This window comes from Aotus nancymaae, unplaced genomic scaffold (genome assembly GCF_030222135.1).
Source record: "Aotus nancymaae isolate 86718 unplaced genomic scaffold, 86718_ANA_hifiasm-v0.15.2.pri h1tg000020l, whole genome shotgun sequence".
Classification (NCBI taxonomy): Eukaryota; Metazoa; Chordata; class Mammalia; order Primates; family Aotidae; genus Aotus; species Aotus nancymaae.
The window spans coordinates 24264880-24292157 of NW_026988432.1; the positions used below are offsets into that span (position 1 = coordinate 24264880).

Sequence of the window (27278 nt, forward strand, 5' to 3'; positions counted from 1 at the left end):
TTGACTTTGTGATCCACCCGCCTTGGCCTCCCACAGTTCTGGGATTACAGGCGTGCCCGGCAAATTGTAGAACTTTAACTCGGCCACCTCAACTTCTTTCTTCAAGGTTCAGCTTCATAGACCTCTTAACTCATAAACCCAGAGATCCTTGACTTTATCAGAGTTAGGTATAATCAGAAAATCTCCAACCTTCTCTAAACAACAGACAAGGGGAAAGTATCCACTACCTTTACCATGGGTATAGAAGTTAATTTTCCATGTAAGAGCAGAAGAATTTTCCATGTAACACTCAAGCCCAGGTGTTATCATTTGCCAGTTGTTCACTGATTGCTGACATTCATGGAAATGCTGAGGTTTTGTGGTTGACAAATAATTTGGAGGACTCTTAAGAAGCTGAAGTGTTTAGGAAGTGACACGTACACACCATATATTCAATGAATATTCATCATGAATCAAACAAATGAATTAATGAATAAACATATGAAAGAAATAATTCAAGATTGTAACAAAAATAACCTTTTAAGTCTTCATTGCCTTTGCTCTGATAAATCTTCCAAATTAAGAGAGCATTTGGACTTTTATTTATTTATTTTTTTACTAAAAATGGGTTAACTGGCATTATATTTGATTTCATCAAGGGAATTATCTATGATGGCTTTAAAAAGAAATACAGATATGTTTTCCTTTCTTTGAAGTATAAGAAAACAAAACCTAACTTGGAAATACTGAAATGTAGACATCTCTACAGAAATACATGTGGATACTATTATCATGGACATGGAAATATATATTCTTTGCAACATTTAGATTTAGCAATGCATAAAAGATAAAAATCTACAGTCAGCTTCACATTTTAAAAAGATATCAATTTTGCTTAAAATAAGTATAATGCATTTCTTCATATATAGATCTTTTTTTGTGTGCGTCTCTTAAACTTTATCCAAGTAAAAATAAAATAGACAACAATCTAGTTAATAGCTACTGCCTCTCAGCTAAAACACAAAATGGTCTGTCAAGTAGATTTCTCTGAAAGACGAGAAATGTTTAGATAGGAGGACCTCGAGTTACTACAAAAAAGAAAATGGAATTTCTTACTGTTCACCCTGGGACAGAGTTACTTGTAGAAGACACGTTATTTCTCCCTGTTGCATTAAGTTAGATATGTAATATGTTCTTAATTTTCTGAAGATTTGAAATTGTTCCTTAACACTTTCTTTTTCCTACTATTTCATACTTCTCAATGCATCTGACAAATCCATTTGAATGCAACATATACTTTATACAAAATGCTAGGGAAACATGAAGATGATGCTCTTAGATTCTGTCAGTTTTCCAGTAGACTGAATAATGTTTTGAACAGCTTTGGAAAACTAATGGAGGCTATCATTTTCCATGTGAAAGAACAACATAATAAATGAAATAAGTGGGTCTCAATGTTGAGTGTTATTAAGAATATATTTAAGATTGCATGATGCTGGCGAACTTTTTGATAGATTAAACTAAAATATCATCAAGATGAAGATATATCAGACTCAGTTTAGTAACTAAAGAAGTTATATCTTAAAATATACTTAGATAGTTACACTATTATCTGACAATATTCTATACTTAACTAATTAATATTTGGCTTAGTTTTACTTACTATTTAAGTTAATAATGTCTGATTATAAAATGTATGCCCAGTTTTATGACTTGCATTTTCTCTGAATATACTTTTTCTAATGGTTGAGGAGCCCTGTTGCTAAATAATTAGAGGTTTTATTTTTTCCAACAATCCTTGAGGGCTGAGGTTAGGCTCTTTTCTTTTTTTTCTTTTTTTTTTTTCTTTTTTCTTCTTACTCTTTATTTGCTCTTTATTTTCCAGTTTCTTAAGGTAGAAGGTGAGGTCACTGATTTAAGATCTTCCTTCTCTTCTTTTTTTTTTTTTTTTTTTAAGACACAGTTTTAAAAACTGACTACATCATTAAGTATAATTATCAGTATAAAAGAGGTTTTCAATACCCATTACTAAATTGCATTCTAGCCTGGGCAAGAAAGCAATACTCCCATTCTCTCTCCCTCTTTCTTTTCCTTCTCCGTCCTCCCCATTCTCTCTCTCTTTCTCTTCCTTTTTCCTCCTTCCTATTCTCTCTCTCTCTCTTTAAAAAAAAAAAAAAAAAAAAGAGTGAAACTGGTTAGGCTCTTTTCTGTGATTTCAATTTTCCCACTGTTAATAACAAACACATTCTGTAACTTGGAATTGAAGAAAAATCAGAATTACACTAGCAAATACCCTAAGTTTTTAAACTTGTCTATTAAAGTTTACTGAGGTATCAGTTGTGCTCTCTTAAAAACGTACTGTTCCTCTGATTTTTTTTGTTTTTTTTTTAGGTTCACTGGGGAGAAATACATAGATTGAGATACAAAATCTTCCATGTTGGTTCCCTACAGGAAAAACTGAAAAGTCAGAGAAATGTGTTCTTCTGAATCCCCTTCTAGCTCTCCTTTCTCAGTACTTTTTTAAGAACCAAGACTTTCAGTTTCCTCCAGCAGTTCTGATATCTCCTAGCTGCTGATCTAGACCTCATCTTTGCCTGGGAAAAGTTTCCACTGAGAACTTAAATCGCTTGGATGCAAGGCTTATTTTGTATTCTGATTTGTATCTCTTCCCTTAGCATTGGGTCCAATCTGAGGCAGTGTGTCCATATGACCAAGATCCCTGGCTGGGGCTCAAGTTCCTGTGCTGCTATTCAGTCCTTCTCTGTGTGACAATGGGGCGTATTATCTAGTCTCTCTAAGCCTCAGTGTTCTCTCTGTAAAATTGAGATAACAGTACAGCCCACTGATCTTACTGCTTTTCTGTTATCCATCATCACTCTGCCCCATGCCCTTTGTTTTATTCCATAGGTAGCTTAGATCCATGGGTTTTCTTTTTAATCACTTCTCTGCAAAAACTCTTAATCCTCCTGACCCGTTCTTCCCTGGAAAAGCATCAAACTGAATAAAACCCAACTATCTGGCTACCCCAGGCCAGCAACTGAGCAATCAGCCATGGAGAGAAAAACAAACATGATTGTGTTGGTTTGTTTCACTTTAAATTTGTGACAACCAATCTCAAATGGTCAGTCCACAGTACGCAGCAATCATAATGTCATGTATATTATGACTTCTTTTCTACAACCTGGGATAACCATTTCCCACTTTTTCCCTATTTTCAAATCCTCAATACTTGTTCCTCCAAGCCTTCACACTGATGATGACCTTTACTTACATTTATCTCTGTAGCTCAAATTGACTAATATATCTACACCCACACCTATTCTCTCTGCCTTTGCTCATCTTACCAAAATTCAATTGTCTATTCCCATTCATTTGTATGCTGGATCCTGTGTGTTTTCGCCTACTCAAAAGATTGTGTTCTTGCAATTTTCTATTCTCTCTTCCTCATCATCAATGTTTCCTTTCTTACTGCATTACTTCTAAAAGTTGTGATGATCTCTCATGTTCAAAAATGAAATAACAAAAATAAATAAATGAAACAAACAATAACACCTTCCTCAAAGCTACCACCTCCTAAAGACACTAACCACCTCTTCACTCCACTTCAGAGCAAAACTCCTCACAAACATGATCTACAATCACTCTACTTAATCCCTTCACACTCTCTCAATTGTCATACCCCCTTCCACAGTGGTCACGTTACTGACATGATTTACTGTATCTCTCATTACTACATGACATAGTTAACAGCGCCCACCTTTTGGAAACATTCTTCCTCACCATGGCATCTGCAAGATCACCCTTCCTCTTTTTCTCCCTCCCATATTCCTCCTCATCTTCCCAATCTCTAAACGTTAAGTATTCTAAGTTTCTGCTGTATTTTTTCTAACTATAGTCTCTCCTTAGGTGTTATGGACATGACAATGACTCCTAAATTTATATCTCCTGGCATGACCTGTCATCAGAACTCTAGTCTCATATACAAAATTGTCTACATCATTGATATTCCTAATTGTATATTTAATAGCTATCTCAAATTCAAACTGTCCAAAAGTGATTGTCCCCTAAATCAATTTATTCTCCACTCATTCTTATCTCATTAAGTAGTTCCACAATCTGCTTACATTTTATAACCAAAAATGTAGTCTCTATCCTTGATCTTGCTCTTCCTCCTGCCCAATGATCCATTAACCAATTTTGTTGGCTCTGGATCCAACACAGACCGCAATTATTTCTACTTCCAACTCCATCACCTTCTATGGCTCCTAGATTCCTGCTACAATCATCTCATATGGAGCACTCGGTTCTCTCCCAACTGGTATTCCTACTTCCACTCTGATCCACCCCGTGATAATTTTCTCACAGTAGTCAGTGTAATTGTTTAAAAAGGTGAATCTGATTATTCCCCTTTCAAAATGCTTTTCATTGTCCATAGAATGAAATCCCAAACTTTACCACACCCTACAAAGCCCTGCAAGATCTGACCCCAGCCCAGCAATCCATGATCTATTCTATTCTCGTTTCAGCTTCACAGTCATGTAAAGACAGTTCCCTCCTCACTGCTTTTGCCCTAGTTGTTGGCATCACATGAAATGTGTTACTCTGAGTGTGCACAAAGCTGGTCCCTTTTCTATTCATGCCTCAGCTGATCTTAAAAGGTCCTTCCCTGACAATCTAATTTAAATGAGGTCCTCAAAGTCAATCTCTATCGCATGACTATTTTTGATTTTCTTCAGAGAACTTACCACTCCCTTGTGTCAATTGTTAATTAATTTGTTTATAAGTCTATTTCCATGTATTAGAATATAAGCAAGTTCTAGAAAAGAAGGCATTTGATTGCTTTTGCTATAGCTTTTCCAGAGATAAGCACAGTTCAAAGTTGGTATTACAGAATTAGTTTTATAATATCTGATAGGATTCTTTTAAGCAGTAAATGAAATACCTCTGCTTAGCACATTGCCTGGCACAAAATACCTGTTGGAAAGATTAGTTACTGCCATTATTTTAATTAGGTACTCATTGAATGTGTGTCTAGAATATTGACTATAATAACTCAGGTTAATGTGTTAAATCTTTCAATATAGTGCTTGCATTTTAAAGGTTGTTTTATAATATAAATAACATTTAAAACTATACTGGTGAATAAAGTTTTTGCACATAGGTGAATGGTTCAACATCTTTAAAATCAAATCACATATTTAGCAACTGCTTTTACCTACTGGTAGGGCTGAACTCATTCATGTCTTCTAACTAATCAACCATTCCAACTATAAGGGCTACTTCCATGAACTAAATTAAATTCAGAGGCCTTATCACTAGACCTAGGTTCATTTAATTTAAGCCCATTATTAAACCTCCCACTTTTCAAAAATGTATGACTTGAGGGAAATCTCATTAAACTTCACGGAAAGGCTAAAGTGAGCTTTGCCTTCAGAGCCAAGCAGAAATGGAGCCATTAGAAATATATGTGATGAAGTATAAATTATAAGGTGATATTAAAGTGAGGTTAGAACTCAAAAGAGAATGGTATTCTATCACATATTTTAATCTCTTTGTCAAAATCCTTTGTGCAAGTATACTAAATGGCAGTGACTATAATAAATTGGAAAGAGTAAAATATAGCAGCCTCAAAACACAAAAGAAAAAATGATGTATTTTATGTATATGAAATATGAAAGATGTCTAGAAAATGTTTTCCTAAATTCTATATACTTTAATAAAAATCTACATTGACACAGAGATTTAATTATGTCTCTAACTTATTAAAATCTTCTAACAGATGACATAGAAGGTTCTCAATATCCTATTCTACAGTTAGCACAAATGTACTTTGTGACGATTTCTTAATTCACTTCAACTTTCCATAAATTTATTTTTTCACTTAATTTGTATTTTTATTTTAAATAATTGAGATAAGAATGTATTTTTAGAGGAAGATGAGATTCTTCAAATTATGGAGTATACTGTTCTCATCTGTAACGTTATAATGACATTAAATAACTTTAACAAAGTTTTAAAGGTCGTATTTTGTCTAAAATATTTTTGTAGAAAAAACAATTGGTAAAAAAGCTGAGTTAAACAAATACTTCTCATAGCCTTTAGTATCTCCAATAGGAAACCTCACATACTTCTCACAATTTTTTCAGCCATAGCAAACTTGTTTCCTGGGAAAGTACCATAAGGTAAGTATTCTCTCAAATAGACTTTAGAAAGAGCTGCTCTGATAAAATGAGTAATAGTGTAATACAAAGACATGCTTTGAATTTGCAGAGTATTCTTTTATTCAACTTAATTACAGAATGCACTTAAGTTGGAATGATGTATCCATGTAAAAATTGGTTATCTATTGTTTTACTATTTTGTTATTCTTCCAATTCATGGTTGATCTTTATTCATTGACTGTACTTTCACCGAAAAAAACGATGTAAATTGTTGACTTTTTAGAACTTCAAAAAAAGTCTAAGAATCAATTTAGCAACTGGTTAGGAGCTCTTGTCTAAATTCTGATGGAATATGAGACAAAATTATGTCTTTTAGAGTTTCTTCGGAACAATCCTATGTATGTGTTTCTGGTTTCTTCTTATTAAATATGACAGTTGGCCTTATCAGCAGATTTTCTAAAAACAATTTATAAATGTGGGACTTTGGAACAGAAGTATTCTGACAGCACTGACAATTATGGGAATGAGGCATTTCTTCCTAGCCAATTAATGCATCTGTCTATATTCTTGACTACTATGATTCATTACATTTTTTATTTCTCTGTAAGAATGAGGATCTAAAATTGGAAAACTGTTTTATTTCTCAATTAAATGAAGCAAAAGGGAAAGTAATTTTTTTAATTCGTTTCCTTGCTCATTTATAAAGTAAGTCAGAATACAAAAAGTAAAATAGTGGTTGACAAGGATTCAGGGGAGGGGAAATGGGGAGTTACTGGTGAATAGATACCAAGTTTTAGTTTTGGAAGATGGAAAATATTCTAGAGATGGAAGCTGGTGATAGATGTATGACAATGTGAATGTACTTGCCACCTTTATTTTATTTGTTTATTATTATTTTTTGATATGGAGTCTTGTTCTGTTGCCCAGCCTGGAGTGCAGTGGCATGATCTCAGCTCACTGCAGCCTCTCCCTCCCAAGTTCCAGTGATTCTCCTGTCTCAGCCTCCTGAGTAGCTGGGATTACAGGTGCATGCCACCACACCTGGCTAATTTTGGTATTTTCAATAGAGTTGAGGTTTCACCATGTTGGCCAGCCTGGTCTCAAACTCCTGACCTCAGGTGATCCACCCTCCTCAGCTTCCCAAAGGGCTGAGATTATAGGTGTGAGCCACTGTGCCCGGCCACTTACCACCTTTAAACTATACATTTACAAATGGCTACAATAGTAAATTTTATGTAACGCATGTTTTACCATGATAAAACAAGATATATTAACTAAAATGATAGGATGGCATATATCTGAAGATCAGTTCTACCCAAATTATAGACCAAACACAGTCTTATCCTTAAAGGAGTCTCACAAATTGTTACATATTATCTGATTCTAATGGAATATAATCATTTATATGCAGTCTAGTCTTTTTTACAAATTCTGAATAAAAAGACTAGACCGTAAGAACCCTCAGGAAATAATGCCTTCCTTACAATTAAGCTCCTACCCCCAACCCTTCCTAAAACTTTCAATCATAGGTCCTTGGACATTAGCTATGTTGAAAAATCACCATGTAATGAATCAATGAAGGAATCAATAACTAAAATAAACATAAGAGATCTACGCCTACTTGAATTAAATTGATGGATAACTGGAGCAAATGATATGTTCAGGCAGAAATGCTCTGTGTTATGATTGAGGACAAGTATCAGTGTTAAGCTTGTGAGTATAAACATTGTTGTATTTAAATTGTCCATTAATAAGCAAATGCTGGTTCTAGTTTATCTTCAAATAAAAACAATTCTCTACAGTCTCCTATATGTCCTCTTTCTCTTAATTAAATTCATTTTTTAACCCACTACATTTGTGAGGGGAGGGCTCAGAACTCTGGGTCCAGGAATTCAGTGGTCAAAGTGTATTTTATGAAGAAGTATGTTTTTCCATGGACTTTCTGAGGCCTATGACTCCATACAACATACAGGAGAGAGATGAACATTGACTAGAAGCATGGTGAGAGCAGTGAAGTAGGTCCAGATCTCTTTGTGAAAAGTATGTTTTCAGAGAGGTCACGAAAGTAGGGAGGAGTGTGAATTCAAATCCCCTCTGAATAACCAGAAAAGACGACCCCAATTCCAGAAAAACAAAACAAAAACAAAAAAAAACTGCACACACACACACACCCCCCAAATACAGAAGATCTCCAAATTGATATCATAATGCACATTGTTTTTCCATGCCTCCAGCTTTACCCCATCTCCTCACTTCTCATTGGGAGTCATATGCAAATGACTCACTCAACCATCCACTTGGCTATGGACTTGGGTTAATAAGAGAGGTCTCACTAGTCCAATGACAGGATTTAGAGACATTGATCAAAATCCAACAAGTCTCACCACATCTTTAAAAGCATGCCCTTCTGCAGTTATCCCATAATACACTTAGATGTCCTCTGTCTTGTTACACACACACACACACACACACACACACACAGAAAGAATGCTAAAACATCTGTTAAAAATGATCAGTTTGCTCTGCAGAGTAGGAAATTGCTGTTTAAATTCTCCTTTTGTATACTTTCTGCATAAAGGAAATCATATGATTGCTGAACTCATGCTAGAGTTATGTAAGCATGCCAAGTTGTGCTTAAACGAGGGAGAGTGAGGCACACTTTAAGATGTAGAAAGACATTAGGAACTTTTTCTAGTGTTGCTTTGAAAGCACCATGCACACTATCAGATTGCGAGTGACTGAGTACCAGCTTTTAGGAATGCAACAAAAAGACATTCATATAGATGCACCTGGTGTTCAAGGATCAGGATTTCAACAGCAGAGAGGTGTCAAGTGATATAATGACAGAAGTCTATCAGTTTGCATTTAAAAATCTAAATCTGAACAATGATCTATGCCTCATAATATACTGGTGTTTTGGGGTGGAAAGGGAGTTAATATTTCATTCCTTACAATCACTCTATAGTGCTCAGTCAATACAAATCTGAACTTGTGAGTTGTCTAACATACTGAAATTAATTGATTTTATTGTTTTTGCCAATTCTTTAAAGGTAAAATGGTTGAGAAAAGGTATAATAGTTAGAAACACAGGCATAGATGTTTGAAGCCACAAGAGATTTTAGATATTCTCTATCCAGCCCTCTCATTGTATCAATGAGAAAACAATGACAACTTTGAAAGGTTACAGCAAATTAAATGTGGCTAGATAAAAAGTGAACGTTCTTTCACATGTTTTCCTACCCAACTATGAGCTCCATGAAGGCAAATTCCGGATCACATTCCTTATTATATATGACATTATACTGGGTACAGTGTAAATGTTGAATAAATTAAAAAAACAGAGGAACCTGACTTTTCAGGTTCAAAGAGTTAGTAAAAGGACCCAAGGAACTTGAATTCTGTCATCCTCTAAACATTCTTACTCATCAGAACTTTTAGGCTGAAACACAGGAAGTATTAATATTTTTGCACAAACATTAGCTCTCTGCATTCTGTAAATGTGTTTTACATTCTGGCAAACTAAGTTGTAGCATATAATTGAAATATATAATAATAATGGAATCAATCATAGTTGAATAATAATTTAATCTCAAGTTAAATTCTTAAGAAAATTATCCTTATAAAGTTTTCCTAATAAAATGTAGCATTTTAAAGTCCTTTTCATAAACCATTATTTTTTGTTGAAAAGATATTATTTCTAGTAACAAAATTTTAGTATGTGAAAATACCATTTGATTATGACCCAGTTTTACCTGAAATGCAATATGTATAAGTCAAGCCATTACTACAACAAAAAATCTGTGATCATAGCTAGCTTGTAGAAAAGGAGTATAATCTGTTCTGCTATTAGAGCTCTGTAAAAGTATTCTACCATACTGAGTTTTCGAAAATGATATAGTAAGAGAAATTCATTTTGTTTTTGGTTCTATTAACTAGATGTGTAAAGTGTAAAGACTTCTCTGTTTAACTATTTTGGAACATTATTTCTGGGCCCCATTGGCTTATAGGTGATGAAAACCTTAACAAGTACCTAGATTGTAATCATATGTCTTATAATGACCCCTCATCTTTATGTTCAAAATCCTAATCCTCTTTCTGTAAAAATGTTAGTAGCACCAAATTATTTCATTTGCTATCAATTTAAAAAAAAATCAATTGTGCTCTATATTTACAAATATGATATAGTATAAATTTTAAAGTGTAATTCTGTTTCCTCTATCTTAAAATCCCAAGTAAAATAAATTATGTAAAAATTCATGAACTGAGCATGGTCACTCACGACTGTAATCTCAGGACTTTGGGAGGCCAAGATGGGAGGTTAGGGCTTTGAGCTCAGCCTAGGCAATGTAGTGAGACTCTGTCTTTCAAAAAACACAAAAATAAATTAGCCAGCCATGGTCATTGCATGCCTGTATTCCCAGCTACATGAGACACTGAGGCAAGAGGATCACTTCAGCCTAGGAGTTCAAGATTGAAGTAAGTCATGTTTGTGTCCCTGTACTCCAACCTAGGCAACAAAGAAAGACCTTGTCTCTAAAAAATAATAAAATAGGGGGAGGACTCAAGATGGCTGAATAGGAACAGCTCTGGATTGCAGTTCCCAGTGAAAACCCAGAGGGTGAGTGATCACCGCATTTCCAAAATAATTTTTACTGCCCAGAGACCAGGAGATTTCTGGGTGGAAAAGTGCCATGAGTCTCTAGTGCAGCTGTTTCAGCCAGTGCAGTAGGTCTCTGCACAAAATCTCACAGAAATCCAGGTGCCATTTCAAGTGGTGACTGGAACACCTGGGAGACAGAGTCACCCATTGAACTGAAAGAAAGGGGGCTGAAACAGGGAGCCAGATGATCTGGCTCAGCTGGTCCTACCCCTAAAAAGACCAACAATCTGAAATGCTCTGGATTGAGAGTTTCACAGCAAGCACAGCTAGACCCGGGATGGTCCAGCTCTGTGGGGTGAAGGGCATCCACCATTACTGAGGCAGTCCACCACTACTGAGGCAGTCCGCCACTACTGAGGCAGTCCACCACTACTGAGGCAGTCCGCCATTACTGAGGCAGTCTGCCATTAGTGAGGCAGTCCGCCATTAGTAAGGCAGTCTGCCATTATTGAGTCAGTCCACCATTACCAAGTCAGTCCACCATTTCAGAGATAGTCTGCCATTACTGAGGCAGACCACCATTACCGAGGCAGTTCTAACTATACCCCTATAATTAAAACTCCAAGGAAGTTCACACAGCAGCTGGGCAGAGCCCACAGCAGCTCAGCAATGCATCTGCTGGTGGACTGTGACTAGGCTACCTCCTCGCTGGGCAAGATATCTCTGAAAAAAGGGAGCAGAATGACAGGAACTTATAAATAAAGCCCCACCTTCCCAGGACAGAGCACCTGGGAAAAAAAGGCAGTTACGAGTTCTGCTGCAGCAGACTTAAATATACCTGCCCAGCAGCTCTGAACAGAACAATGGAGCTCACAGCTCAGCACCTGAGATCCTATAAGAGACAGACTGTCTCCTCAAGCAGCTCCCCAACCCCCATCTAACCAAAGAGACACCTCATAAAGGAGAGCTCAGGTTGGCATCTGGTGGGTATCCTTCTGGGACAAAGATAACAGAAGAAGAAACTGGCAGCAACCCTTACTATTCTGCAACCACTGCAGGTGATCCCCAGGCAACCAGTGTCTGGAGTGGACCTCCAGCAGTCCTACAGTAGTGGGGCCTGACTGTTAGAAGGAAAACTAAAAAACAGAAAGAAACAACTTCATCAGCAACAAAAAAGACGTCCACTCAGAGACCCCATCTGAAAGTCACCAACCAGAAAGACCACAGGTAGATAAATCCACAAAGATGGGAAGAAATCAGCACAAAAAGGATGAAAATACCCAAAACCAGAACACCTCTCCTCCTCCAAGTGATCACAACTCTTCACCAGCTAGAGATCAAAGATGGATGGAGAATGAGTCTGATGAATTGACAGAAACAGGCTTCAGAAGGCAGGAAATAACAAACTTCTCTGAGATAAAAGATCACGTTTTAACCCAATGCAAAGAAACTAAGAACCTTGAAAAAAGGTTTGATGAAATGCTAACAAGAATAAACAGCTTAGAGAGGAATATAAATGAATTGATGGAGCTGAAAAACACAACACAACAACTTGGCAAAGCATACACAAGTTTCAATAGCTGAATTGACCAAGCAGAAGAAAGGATATCAGAGATTAAAGATCAACTTGATGAAATAAAATGAGAAGGCAAGATTGCAGGAAAAAGAGTAAAAAGAGATGAACAAAGCCTCCAAGAAATATGGGATTATGAGAAAAGACCTAATCTGTATTTGATAGGTGTACCTGAATGTGATGGAGAGAATGAATCCAAGCTGGCAAATACTTTTCAGGATATTATCCAGGAGAACTTCCCCAACCTAGCAAGACAGGCCAACATTCAAGTCCAGGAAATACAGAGACCACCACAAAGATAATCCTCAAGAAGAGTAATCCCAAGGCACATAATCATCAGATTCACCAGAGTTGAAATGAAGGAAAAAATGCTAAGAGCAGCCAGAGAGAAAGGTCGGGTTACCCACAAAGGGAAGCGCGTCAGACTCACAGTGGATCTCTCAGCAGAAATGCTACAAGCCAGAAAAGAGTGGGGGCTAATATTCAACATCCTTAAAGAAAAGAACTTTCAACCCAGAATTTCATATCCAGCCAAACTAAGCTTCGTAAGTGAAGGAGAAATAAAATCCTTTATGAGTAAGTAATTGCTCAGAGATTTCATCACCACCAGGCCTTCTTTACAAGAGCTCCTGAAAGAAGCACTAAACATAGAAAGGAACAACCAGTACCAGCCATACCAAAAACGTACCAAATGGTAAAGAGCATTGACACAATGAATAAACTGTGTCAACTAATGGGCAAAACAACCAGCTGGCATCAAAATGGCAGGATCAAATTCACACATAACAATATTAACCTTAAATGTAAATGGGCTATATGCCCCAATCAAAAGACATAGACTGGCAAATTAGATAAAAAGTCAAAACCCACTGGTGTGCTGTATCCAGGAAACCCATCTCACATGCAAGGATACACATAGGCTCAAAATAAAGGGGTGGAGAAAGATCTACCAAGCAAATGGAGAGCAAAAAAAAAAAAGCAGGAGTTGCAATCCCAGTCTCTGATAAAGTATACTTTAAAGCAACAAAGACAAAAGAGACAAAGAAGGGCATTACATAATGGTAAAAGGATCAATGTAACAAGAAGAGTAATGACCCTATATAGGTGCCCAATACAGGAGCACCCAGATACATAAAGCAAGTTCTTAATGACCTACAAAGAGACTTAGACGCCCACACAATAATAGTGGGAGACTTTAACACTCCACTGTCAATATTAGACAGAGCAATGAGACAGAAAATTAACAAGGATGTCCAGGACTTGAACTCAAATCTAGACCAAGCAAACATAATAGACATTTACAGAACTCTCCACCCCAAATCCACAAAATACACATTCCTCTCAGCACTACATTACACCTACTCTAAAATAGACCACATAATTGGAAGTAAATCACTCCTCAGCAAATGCAAAAGAATGGAAATTATGACAAACAATCTCTCAGACCACAGTGCAATCAAATTAGAACTCAGAATTCAGAAACTAACTCAGAACCACTCAACTTCATGGAAACTGAACTGGCTCTTGAATGTTGACTGGATAAACAATTAAATAAAGGCAGAAATAAAGATGTTCTTCGATACCAACGATAATGAAGACACAATGTACAAATCTCTGGGACACGTTTAAAGCAGTGTCTAGAGGGAAATTTATAGCAATAAATGCCCACATAAGAAGCAAGGAAAAATCTAAAATCAACACTCCATCGTCAAAATTGAAAGAGCTAGAGGAGCAAGATGAAAAAACCTCAAAAGCTAGCAGAAGACAAGAAATAACTAAGATCAGAGCAGAACTGAAGCAGACAGCGACACAAAAAACCCTTCAAAAAATCAATAAATCCAGGAGTTGGTTTTTGAAAAGATCAACAAAATAGACCACTAGCCAGATTAATAAAAAAGAAAAGGGTGAATAAACAAATAGATGCAATAAAAAATGAAAAAGGGGTTATTACCACAGATTCCACAGAAATACAAACTACCATCAGAGATTACTACATACAACTCTATGCACATAAACCAGTAAACCTGGAAGAAATGGATAAATACCTGGACACTTACACCCTCCCAGGCCTAAACCAGGAAGAAGTTGAAACCCTGAATAGACCAATAAGAGGGGCTGAAGTTGAGGCAGCAATTAATAGCTTACCAACCAAAAAAAGCCCAGGTCCAGATGGGTTTACAGCCAAATTCTACCAGACATATAAAGAGGAGCTGGTACCACGGCTTCTGAAACTATTCCAAACAATCCAAAAAGAGGGAATCCTTCCCAAGTCATTTTATGAGACCAACATCATCCTGATACCAAAACCTGGCAGACACTCAACAAGAAAAGAAAACTTCAGGCCAATATCCATGATGAACATAGATGCAAAAATCTACAATAAAATACTGGCAAACCACATCCAACAGCACATCAAAAAGCTTATCCATCACGGTCAAGTAGGCTTCATCGTGGGGATGCAAGGCTGGTTCAACATACACAAGTCTATAAACGTAATTCACCACATAAACAGAACCAAAGACAAAAGCCACATGATTATCTCAATAGATGCAGAGAAGGCCATCGACAACATTCAACAGCCCTTCCTGCTAAAAACTCTCAATAAATTAGGTATCGATGGAACCTGTCCCAAAATAATAAAAGCTATTTATGACAAACACACAGCCAATATCATACTCAATGGGCAAAAACTGGAAGCATTCCCCTTGAAATCTGGCACTAGACAAGGATGCCCTCTCTCACCACTCCTACTCAATATAGTATTGGAAGTTCTAGCCAGAGCAATTAGACAAGAAAAAGAAATAAAAGGTATTCGATTAGGAAAAGAGGAAGTCAAATTGTCTCTATTTGAAGACCACATGACTGCTATTTAGAAGACCCTATCATCTCAGCCCAAAATCTCCTTAAACTGATAGGCACCTTCAGCAAAGTCCCAGGATACAAAATCAATGTACAAAAATCACAAGCATTCCTATACACCAATAACAGTCTTAAAGAGAGCCAAATCAAGAACGAACTGCCATTCACAATTGCAACAAAGAGAATAAAATACCTAGGAATACAACTAACAAAGGATGTAAAGGACCTCTTTAAGGAGAACTACAAACCACTGCTCAAGGAAATAAGAGAGGACACAAACAGATGGAAAAACATTCCATGCTCATGGTTAGGAAGAATCAATATTGTGAAAATGGCCATACTGCCCAAAGTAATTTATAGATTCAACACTATCACCATCAAGCTACCAATGACCTTCTTCACAGAACAGGAAAAAACCACCTTAAACTTCATATGGAACCAAAAGAGAGCCCACATAGCCAAGTCAATTCTAAGCAAAAAGAACAAAGCTGGAGGCATCACGCTACCTGACTTTAAACTACACTACAAGGCTACAGTAATCAAAAAAGCATGGTACTGGTACCAAAACAGAGATATAGACCAATGGAACAGAACAGAGGCCCAGAGGCAATGCCACACGTCTACAACCATCTGATCTTTGACAAACCTGACAAAAACAAGCAACACGGAAAGGATTCCCTGTTTAATAAATGGTGTTGGGAAAACTGACTAGCCATGTGCAGAAAGCAGAAACTGGACCCCTTCCTGACAGCTTACACTAAAATTAACTTCAGATGGATTAAAGACTTAAACATAAAACCTAACACCATAAAAATCTTAGAAGAAAACCTAGGCAAAACCATTTAGGACATAGGCATAGGCAAGTACTTCAAGACTAAAACACCAAAAGCATTGGCAACAAAAGCCAAAATAGACAAATGGGATCTAATTTAAATCCAGAGCTTCTGCACAGCAAAAGAAACAATCATTAGAGTGAACCAGCAACCAACAGAATGGAAAAAAAAATTTGCAATCTACCCATCTGACAAAGGACTTATATCCAAAATCTATAAAGAACTAAAACAGATTTACAAGAAAGAAACAAACAAACCCATTCAAAAGTGAGCAAAGGATATGAACAGACACTTTTCAAAAGAAGACATATATGAGGCCAACAAACATATGAAATAATGCTCATCATCACTGGTCATTAGAGAAATACAAATCAAAACTACATTGAGATACCATCTCACGCCAGTTAGAACGGCGATCATTAAAAAATCTGGAGACAACAGATGCTGGAGAAGATGTGGAGAAATAGGAACACTTTTACATTGTTGGTGGGAGTGTAAATTAGTTCAACCATTGTGGAAAACAGTGTGGCGAATCCTCAAGGACCTAGAAATAGAAATTCCATTTGACCCAGCAATCCCATTACTGGGTATATATCCAAAGGATTATAAATCATTCTATTATAAGGACACATGCATACGTATGTTCAATGTAGCACTGTTTACAATAGCAAAGACTTGGAACCAACCCAAATGCCCATCGATGATAGACAGGATAGGGAAAATGTGGCACATATACACCATGGAATACTATGCAGCAATAAAAAATGATGAGTTTGTGTCCTTTGTAGGGACATGGATGAACCTGGAGACCATCATTTTCAGCAAAGTGACACAGGAACAGAAAATCAGACGCAGCATGTTCTCACTCATAGGCAGTTGTTGAACAATAGGAACACATGGACACAGGAGGGAGCATCACACAGAGAGGTTTGTCTGGGGGCACTAGGGGAGGGACAGTTGTGGGTAGGGAGGTGGGGAGGGATAACATGGGGAGAAATGCCAGATATAGGCAATGGGGATGGAGGCAGCAAACCACATTGCCATGTATGTATCTATGCAACAATCCTGCATGTTCTTTACATGTACATCAGAACCTAAAATGCAATAAAATATATATATATATAATAATAAAATAACAAAAACACCTCAGAATCCTCTTAATCTAAAAAAAGAATACAGTATTTATTCAACCACAATGTTTCTTTTTAAATACAGTTTGCTCCTTGAAATGGTAACAGTCGGGGTAAATATTAATATATTTTAAAACTTTTCATTTATTTCAAAGAAAAGACAAATATCCAAATAGAATTTTATGTTTGCCTTTCTCTGAATAAACACACTGAGAATGCAAAAAGCAGTGTTTTGATCATCCGGTTTCTTTTCTCTTGAAAACAGTCCAAGAAAAAAATTTACAATTCATAGTTTCTTAGAAGCTATTAAATAAGATCAGAGAGAAGAAAAGGAGAGAGGAAGTATGACTTTCCAGTGTCTAGGCATACTATTTTCATTCCGAAAGCTAACGAACAATTTAAATTTTCCAGCAGTGCAATGTTCCAGAGATCAACTACAATAGGATAGAAGCCGAAGTGTTTCTATTTGCTTGCTGCAAGCAATGCATATTAGAGAAGAGTACAAGTTGTGATATTTGTGTGTGTGCATGTGTGTGTATGTGTGTATGTATATATATGAAATCAATTTTACAATCCAGGAATTCCCTCTTCAGTAAGGTAAAACCATATTCAAATACAGTTAGCACTCAGAGCCATTCAATAATGCCTTATTCACATTTCAGATGGAAACATTCATCTTTTTCTGGAGCACATTCTTAAAGTGTATGAACACGCAAACACAAAATAGCTTCTATATCAATTTCTATATTTTGTCCTGCAGGAAAAATATAAAGCGAATGAGGATTCTAATGATGATGAGTCATTAAACAAGAGACGCTACAGTATGTTTTCCAAATTTCATTCATTAACAACATACAATCATTTTTAAAATCTATTTGACTTTGACTTGGCAATCTTTTAATTTAAGTGGCACAACTATAAAGCAGTGTCGATGCAGATAAAAATGTCATTTTTAGGGTTATGTTAATTTTGGGTTATTTATTTTCCTTTAGCTCATTTTTCCCACTGTTATTTTTTTCAATTTTGTATTTGCTTTACTAGTTCTTATCCAATGTATTGCCTAAAAGTATAACAACTTAGAAACATTTCACTTGCTTCAAAAGATAAATTCATTTGACTGAGACGAATCCAATTAATATCACAAGATATGGCTTCAGCTTAGACTTTTTTTACAAAATATGACAAGACATTTGCACAGGGAATGAAGGAATCACTATCAATATTAATTTAGATTCAACACATATGTCATATTATTACTTTCTCATGATAAGCCTGTAAGGAAGACATTAATGCCTATGATACTTAAACATAGAAACAGGTTTGTGAAGGTTAAAAACTTTGCTAAGACCGCATAGTTATAAGAAGAGAAAGCTAGAATTAAAACCCAGAGTATGACTTTTTCTAAGCCCCATATCACTTCTCTGCTGTCTCCAAGAGCTTAGAAGTCATTTAGGCCAATTTCCTCACATGAGAAGTAACTAACCAGAGGCCCAGGCATAGTGAAATTCTTTCCCATGGTGCATGTGGCCAGGTGGTGACAGGGTCAAGCCAGACTAATCCTCATTTGTTATACTCTACTAGGTGACCTTGGCTTATTTCCAACCCTGAGCCACTTGAAATAATGACATGTTTCTAGAAAACTGACTTCTGGCATTAGGTTTCTTCAGCAATACTAGCCTAACTTGAGCTCTTTTGGAAGTCATAGCAACTTTCTGGGCCAAAAAAGTACTAATGACTAAGTAACATTGCTATATAAATATAACTTTACTGAAGTTCAAGAATGGCCTTCAGTGACTATGTTTATAAAGGAAGAATGGGGATGATGATGAAATATTCAATTCTAAGTAATATGTTAGGAAACGGTCTTTCCTTCTCCTAACTCTCAATTTCTTCATCTAGCATATTATCACAGCTGTACAATAGACTGTGAGAATAGAGGCAGTAGATGTCTTTGTTTCCTTATGGAGTACACTTTGATCATTGTAACATTTACAAAATCAATGTTAAACATTTGTAAATAAAAATATTTCTTTAGCAGTAAAAAAAAGATTTCATTTAATTTATTTAAGTGTGATGGAAGACGATGTGGGATCAATGTAACCTGCTGTGATGTTTCAGAACATTTCTTCACATGAAAGCCACTATCCTGTACTCAAGATGGCAGTTGGGTGAGCAAATGTTATACATGATTGATACGTAATGGAATAGTGAATATTTAGTCAACTTACTCTTGAATTGACCACTTCCAGGGAGACATTCTGAGGCGGAGCACTTGGCACTAAAAGGAATCAAACAAATTGTGACAGTTACTGCCAAAATCTTGAAAGAGAAATACCACCTGTCTTATAAAAAGAGAGTGTTTTTTTTTTTTCCCCATAGTTCATAATGATAATTAGGTAGGTTAAAACAGGTGGTATTTCAAGAATTTTTGAAGAGCTGAAAAATATTTGTCTATTTTTGGTCTCACTTAGCAAGCCAGTTAACTTACTCATCTGGGAAGCTCCCAAAACTGGTAGGCAAGAGAACACATGCAGTGATACCAAATACCACCATTTAATTACATCCCTCTTGTGATAACTTTCCAGAGAAACCAATAAAAATACACAGAAGATTTCCTAGAGTGGTTTTAAAGTCTTAAGATATTGTGCATTTCAGAATTTGCATTGCTTTATGATAAAATATGTCATTCTAATGGTCACCCAGATTTCTAAATCCCTGTAATGCAATCTTTATTACCTCCTAAAAAGTAAAAAGAAGAAATACTTCTTAGCTTTTTAGCTGCATATAATTAAACCTGTATGTGATAAATGCAAGCAGGCTGCAAATAGCACTTGAGTCAATTCTATTAACAAAGGAGCAACTTATTTTTCTTTGTAGATTTTCTAGGTACAGTATTTTGTTTTTCTTGCCTGCATTTTTATTTTCCCACTCCTTAATAGAAGGAAGAACATATACCTCTCTCTTTTAATACTTAAACATTTACTCTATCAAAAAAGTGAGTATTCTATCATGTGAGTAATTAAAAGACAACCACTTACTGAATGGCTCTTATGTGTCAGGAAGTATTCTAGATGTCTGGGATGAATAATACATGAAATAAAGCTTTCTTCCCTATAATAGAAGTAGCATTCCATAAACTGTTAACACATATTAATCTATAAAATAAGTAGTCCCTATTGTTGTTTCTCAGAAACGGATAAATTTAATAGCAAAATAAAGTCCTCAGGTATTTTCAAGAATCTAAGGGCTTTTTTTTTTTTTTTTGACATCTTTCCCCTTCTTTTACTAGAATTTGGAAAAAAATCTATGTTTTTCTATAGGGCACTTACATTTTACCAGGAATTTATTTATGCGCTACTCTGAATTTATCCTCTAAACAGTAATTATCATGAAAACATGATGTGTCAATGATTAATCTTTTTATCTTCCAAATTGACATTCAATTAATATTTACTAAATGAATGATTGAATGAGCAAATGTGTACTTACTTACATAGTTCCTAGACCTTTCTGGGAATGATGAGAAATGCAACCTTTTTTTTTTTTTAAATTTTGATTTTGAACTTCTGATCTTGGTGCCTGATGAAGGTTGCAGCCAATGTAGCTTCTGATAAAGTACTCATTTTTCATGACTTAACTCAGCAAGTATTCTTTCAAAAATATTCCACAACTTATAAAATCATTCTTATTTAACTTTTTGAAGTTCATATTCTGATTTTAAAATTAAATACAGAATGTAATCCCAATAAGGAAAAAGATTTTTATTCATTTTGATGTTGCATCACCAGTATCAAGAAGAGTTTAAGGCACATGTTGCACATTTAGTAAATAGTTACTGAATAAACATATTAGTAGAAAGTTTATAAACTACAATAAAAATGCTTTCATATTCAGGGTTTGGTCCCAAGTTTTGTTAATTTATTTTTTAAGTTAAAGTACAAAATTGCCATTGTACTTGTATTATTTACTTATCATTTATACTATTCTAAACATTATAATTATTGAGGTATAAACTGCAATTTGGTTTTTTAAAGTGAAGTATCAATTGAACAAGCTCTAAGTCATACAATTTCACAAAAAAAGTGGTATCCTTTAAAAGCAAAGTTTGGAAATGTCTTAACATTAAGTGATGTCGAGTCACTTCTTAAACATGAAAAAATATATCTGGTTTACATTTAACATAATATTGTAATACTGCTATGTCATGCTATATGTTTCTAATCATATTACACTCACTTTTTGATCAATTAAAGAATATTAAAACATAATCTCAGTTACTAATTGAATTTTTGTTAGAAAACTGAATTTTGGAAGAAGGAGAAGTAACATTTATTATGTGTTTTGTTGTAGGTACTGTTCCAGCTGATATGCAACCCTTAAATGTCACTTTCATTTACGTTTATAAGTGTTATTTAACTCCTTATTTCTAGAAAGCCAAGAATACTTTAAGAGGAAAGATTATATGTATTCTTTTTTTGTAGCTACCACAATTTTATAAGCATCAGGACTGTTTTCTGCCTGAAGAGTTGAAAGGCAGGCCGGGCATGGTGGCTCACACTTGTAATCCCAGCAGTTTGGGAGCCCAAAGCAGCTGCTGGATCACTTGAGATCAGGAGTTCTAGATCAGCCTGACAAATATGGTGAAATCCCATCTCCGCTAAAAATACAAAAATTATTTGGATGTGGTGGTACACGCCTGTAGTCCCAGCAACTCCAGAGACTGAGACAGGAGACTCACTTGAACCCGGGAGATGGAGGCTGCAGTGAGCTGAGATTGTACCACTGTACTCCAGCCTGAGTGACAGAGTGAGACTCTGTTTCAAAAAAAAAGAACAAGAATTGAAAGGTAATGTAATAAAATTCTGCTAAAAGTCCTTATAAGTAAAGGTATTAAAGTATTTTTTCTACTTTTTTTTTTTTACAATGTAAATTTCTTCTCTAACTTTCCACTGATAGCACCCTGGTTATTCTTTTTTTGTCAGAGAGGAGAGTAGAGAATTTTTCTACAGTATTTTTAGTTATCAGTTCCTACTCCCTCCTTCTCACTATCAATTTCCATATTATTTAGAGATAAATAGATACAAAAGATAGGATTAGATGCTAGGGCTAGGTGAAAGTAAAGAGAACCCACAACGATCTGTTCTTTTCTATATTTGTCTTCCCAAGATGCTTCTTGTTTCATGAGGCAGAAGTAAAAGGACACTTTTGTCTTCAAAATGTCAAATAATTTATTATTTACAATAAATAGGTCCATTCAAGTCAATAAGAGATGGGGCTGGAAACTTCCCTCAATACAGAGAAGTATGCTGGCTTAAAACACATGGAGATGAGGTATTTTGTAGGACACATCAAGTTCCCGTAATTGTAAATAAGTCTCCAGAAGCATAGGCACTTCAATTCCTCCCCTCAGCAAGTGTATGCTGCCAGGCACACACAATTTATAGACCAAAATAATTCTTATTTATTTTGAGACAGAGTCTCTCTCTGCTACCCAGGCTGGAGTGCAGTGGTGTGATCTCAACTCACTGCAGCCTCTGACTCCTGGCTTCAAGTGATTCTCCTGCCTCAGCCTCCCAAGTAGCTAGGATGACAGGTGTGCACCACCATGCTGGACTAATTTTTTATTTTTACTGGAAACAGGAGTTCACTATGTTGACCAGGCTACTCTCAAACTTCTGGCCTCAAGTGATCTCCTCGCTTTGGCTTCCCAAAGTGCTGGAATTACGGGCGTGAGCCACCCTGCCCAGCAGTAATTCATATTTCATTATAAACATTTTTCTTTAAAGGTCATTTATCACAGAATAAAAGAAATATGTTCCTACACTGAATCTTGGCTCTGAATTTACTAGCTTATGTGGCCTGGCTCTACTGCTTACCACCAAACTACTTAGATCAGGGCCTTGCCTTAGTGAGTATTCAACGAATATTAATGATAACAGTGATAAAAACAATAAGTACATTCTTATACTTATGTTGCCTATGAAATCGGGTCTTCTGCTTTTGGACACAGGACAAGCTGGCATGGAAACTTACAACTGCTCATTCATTCATAGAAGCTCTTAGTGACTTACCTATGCCAACTACTCCAAGAGACAGTATTTTGGAACACATTCCCAAAATTAGTTAGATGTCCATATGCTCTATAATCACAATGGTGTGATAAAATGGATTATTGTAAACCAGTGGTATTCTAGGTGGAGGAATTTGAATGAAAAACAATGTTTCTACTCAGAAAACAAAGCAGAGCTAAATGAGAGACTACAGTGCATCTGGATAAAGATCTTTACAAGTATTCCAGCAGAACAGAGGAAAAAACATAAAATAATTAATCTGGAAGAATTTATTTACATTTAACTTTGGTGGTTTTTTTTTCAATTTTTCTATGCCTCAATATATTTTTATGGTAAGACTCCTGACATGAAAAGATTTATAATGTTCTCTATAATACAGATGCATTTAGACACAGTCATATATTAAATTAGTTCCACAAATGAAAAATCCTAAAGATAAGCCTTTGCATACAAAAATTTGCAGTTTTGACTGAACTGTCTAATTAATTCAATAACTATTTACTCTGTTAGGAGGAATACAGAGATGAATATAACATCATCCCTCATATTTAGGAGCATGTGATATTAATATAATGAGAAAAAGTGATTGCACATTGATAAAGATAATATTTATTAAACACTTAAATGTCATGTACTTTTTTAGGTGCTTACACGGATCAGCCCATTTAATTTATACAACATTCACCTGCTATAACATACACAAAGTTGAAGAAGAAGAGTGCTCTATGACTGAAGATTGGGAAGCAGGTGATATTACACGTGATAAAATACAACTCAGTGTGATATATGACCTCAGCATGAACAGCTTCAGTATAAAGGAGAAAACATGGATTGAAGTAGACAGAAAGAAACTGGATAATGTGGAAATGGAAGCCAAGAGCACAGATTTGTGTTGGACATTCAAAGAGATGAGTTGATTGTAAAAATGAATGCAGATGAGGTCAGTATATCCACTATAAGAGGCTTATAAAGTCCTTGCTTTCTCCTTTCAGTGCATTTGATAGAAGGAATTTGGTATCCTTTGCACAGTGATGTTTATTGGGGTTAGGGTCATAAAGTTGCCTTTTATTTTGTAATAGTGACAGACATTTTCTAAGTCCTAAACACTGTAACACTTCCAGAAGATAATTCTTGGACTAATGAATGATAATCTATCTTTCTCACTTATGACATTTAAAACCAAAGTAGAGAATAAGGCCACAGTATTACAGTTCAGAGAGTGAATGAAATCTACATAAATTATGTAAAATATTCACTTTCATTTGTTTTTCTTTTATTTTTATAATTATAAGTTGTGAAGTAATTTATTCTACCAATAAATATTCTGTTCTGTCTTCAATAACAGAATCGGATGGATGGGCATAAGAATTACATTCAAAGTGATACCAAAATGGTATTACATATAAAATACATTTTAAAGTTGAATTTGCAAATGAGCATTATTCCTGTGTTCTCTTTGTACTGTCTTTAATATGCATGTCCTTCCTCATTTCATTGATATTGTGTGAAATCTACACCCAGATACTATCCCAGATTAAATGACAAATCTGTCAAAAAAACACAAGCTAAAGTCATTTTTTTAATTAAAAAGATCAATAATTTATAGAATTAAACACATCACATGGAAACTGTTCCTAACAAAAGCTAGCTCGTGGCCTTTTTTAATACTCACATGAGCCCATCTCAACATTTCTGCACCTGCCTGAGTTTTCATTGGCTCCACATTATATATATTGGTGTATTTTATTTTCACTTTTTATCAAATTTCCCAACCTTTCATAATTATCTAGCAGGTAGATTTCTAGTTTCCCCTGGCCATTACTTTGCCAAATTTATTCTCTTTATTAAGATTTCTTTCTCTCTTTTATGGCATTAAAAAACACGTCTAGCCTGGGCAACAAAGTGAGACCCTATCTCTGCAAAAAATAAAAGTATTAGCTGGGCGCTGTGGCCTATGCCTATAGTTCCAGCTACTCAGGAGGCTTAGGCAGGAAAATCCCTTGAGGCTGGATGCAGTGACTCACGACTATAATCCCAGCACTTTGGGAGGCCAAGGTGGGTATGCCACTTGAGGTCAGGAGATTGAGAGCAGCCTGCCCAACACTGTGAGACTCCGTCTATACCAAAAATACAAAAATTAGCCGGTTGTGGTGGCATGCATCTGTAATTCCAGGTACTCAGGAGGCTGAGGAAGGAGAATCACTTAAACCCAGGAGATGGAGGTTGCAGTGAGCCGAGATCAAACCAAAGCATTCCAGCTTGGGTGACAGAGTGAGACTCTGTTTCAGAAAAGAGAGGAGAGGGGAGGGGAGGGGAGGGGAGGAGAGGGGAGAGGTGAGGGGTGAGGGGCAAGGAGTGAGAGGCAAGAGGTGAGAAGAAAGAGAGGAAGGAGAAGGGAAGGTGGTAGTAAGCCATAATTGTGTGATTGTATTTCTTGTCTAGTGTGTGTGTGTGTCTATTCTGCCATTTAGTAGGCAACATATACATTTTTCATTCTCAGTTTTAATACTTTCAGTTTCAATATTAGCTTATTTGGCCTAAGTCCTTATATTTTCTAATTAAGAGATAAATATAGGGGGATTTGTCTATCATTTACACCTTTAATCATCCTCACACTTTTAGAAGGGGAAATAAAAGAAACATGCCAATCAAAATTAGTACACACATGCACAAACATGTTTATGCTAAAAGATTTAAAGAAATAAAAAATACATGCATAAAAATAATTTTAGTTCTTAGTCAATAGTCACATTTTGAGGATTACCTATTAGCATATACTGACTCAAGAGTATATGTATATGTATATGTATATGCATATATACATATATATTTATTTAGTATGGAGAAAGGGTCTCACTCTGTTGCACAGGCTGGAGTTCAGTAGAGCAATCATGGCTCACTGAAGTCTTGAACTCCAAGGGTCAAGTGATCCTCCAGCCTCAGCCTCCCAAGTAGTTGGGATCACAGGTGCATGCCATCATATCCAGCTAATTAAAAAAAAAAAAAAAACAGTTTACAGAGATAGGGTCTCACTATGTTGCTCAGGTGGGTCTCGAACTCTTAGGCTCAAGCCATCCTCCTGCCTCAGTCTCTTAAAGTGCTAGGATTACAGGTGTTAGCCACCACACCCAGTCAGGATTATGTATCTTGATAGCAAGTTTACATTTGATTGAAATAGTCCTTAAATTTTTAGTCAGAAAGCCTTGAAAATGGAATCTGCGATATATGTGCTATATTATGTCATTATTGTAACAAATTTGTAAAAGGAATTTCACTGTTTTCAACTTACCATCAGAAAGTGTAACCACTGTTATATCATCAGTAGATACTCCTGGGCCGTAGCGATTATAAGCTAAAAATCGAAGACTATATTCGGTGAATTTTTTCAGGCCTTCCAGTTTATAAGATAGTCCATCAACCTCTATATTCTGGAGACACAAAACATTAAAACTGTTATCAAGGAAGCACGTTAAAGTAGAAATGGCAGTCATTCTGTACAATCAGTGATTGGACATTAGACTCTTACAAACTGCACTCCAGCCTTATAATGAGTTATAAAACCTACTTTGTGACACAGACTCCCCCACTAAAAACCAACTACTCTGTAGACTCCTTGTTAAAACAGCACATGCTATTATTACAGTCATTAAGTTCCAATTTGTTTAACACTACTCAATATAGTGAATGGTTTGGGTTATTCTACTCACACTAAGCTCTCACAGGCAGAAGTCAGCTTATAACTCCATGGGAACAGAGATTTTCTCCTGTACTCAAAATGAAATAATTCACCAAGAAACAACAGATTTTATGCTTCCCTTGCTGAAAAATACCCACAGCTCCTGAAACCATCAGACACGTTGCTGCAATTTTTATCTCCCAAAATGCTATTAAATTGGTTAAAGCTATTTGAGTATCTCACGGCTCCAGTAAATGAGCTAATAAAGGTGAAGGTCACTGAGGAATCAGATCACCATACTCACATCTATCCTGGGTGATGCTGGTTTTGAATTTATTTAAATTGGTTGGCAAAATGTATTATTGAAGAGCTAACATATACAGAAAGGCAGATTTT

At 35.9% G+C, this 27278-nt stretch overlaps 1 protein-coding gene across 3 annotated transcripts in view; it reads right to left on the reverse strand.

Moving 5' to 3' along the window:
• Positions 1-27278, reverse strand: part of DCC (DCC netrin 1 receptor) — a 1184710-nt gene that overhangs the window by 299550 nt on the left and 857882 nt on the right. For all 3 annotated transcript variants that reach the window (XM_012464272.3, XM_012464274.3, XM_012464273.3), the window contains exons 11-12: positions 26496-26634; positions 19364-19413 (exon numbers count right to left, since the gene is read on the reverse strand). In XM_012464272.3, the coding sequence (XP_012319695.1) occupies positions 19364-19413; positions 26496-26634 (189 nt within the window). The remainder of the gene's footprint in view (positions 1-19363; positions 19414-26495; positions 26635-27278) is intronic.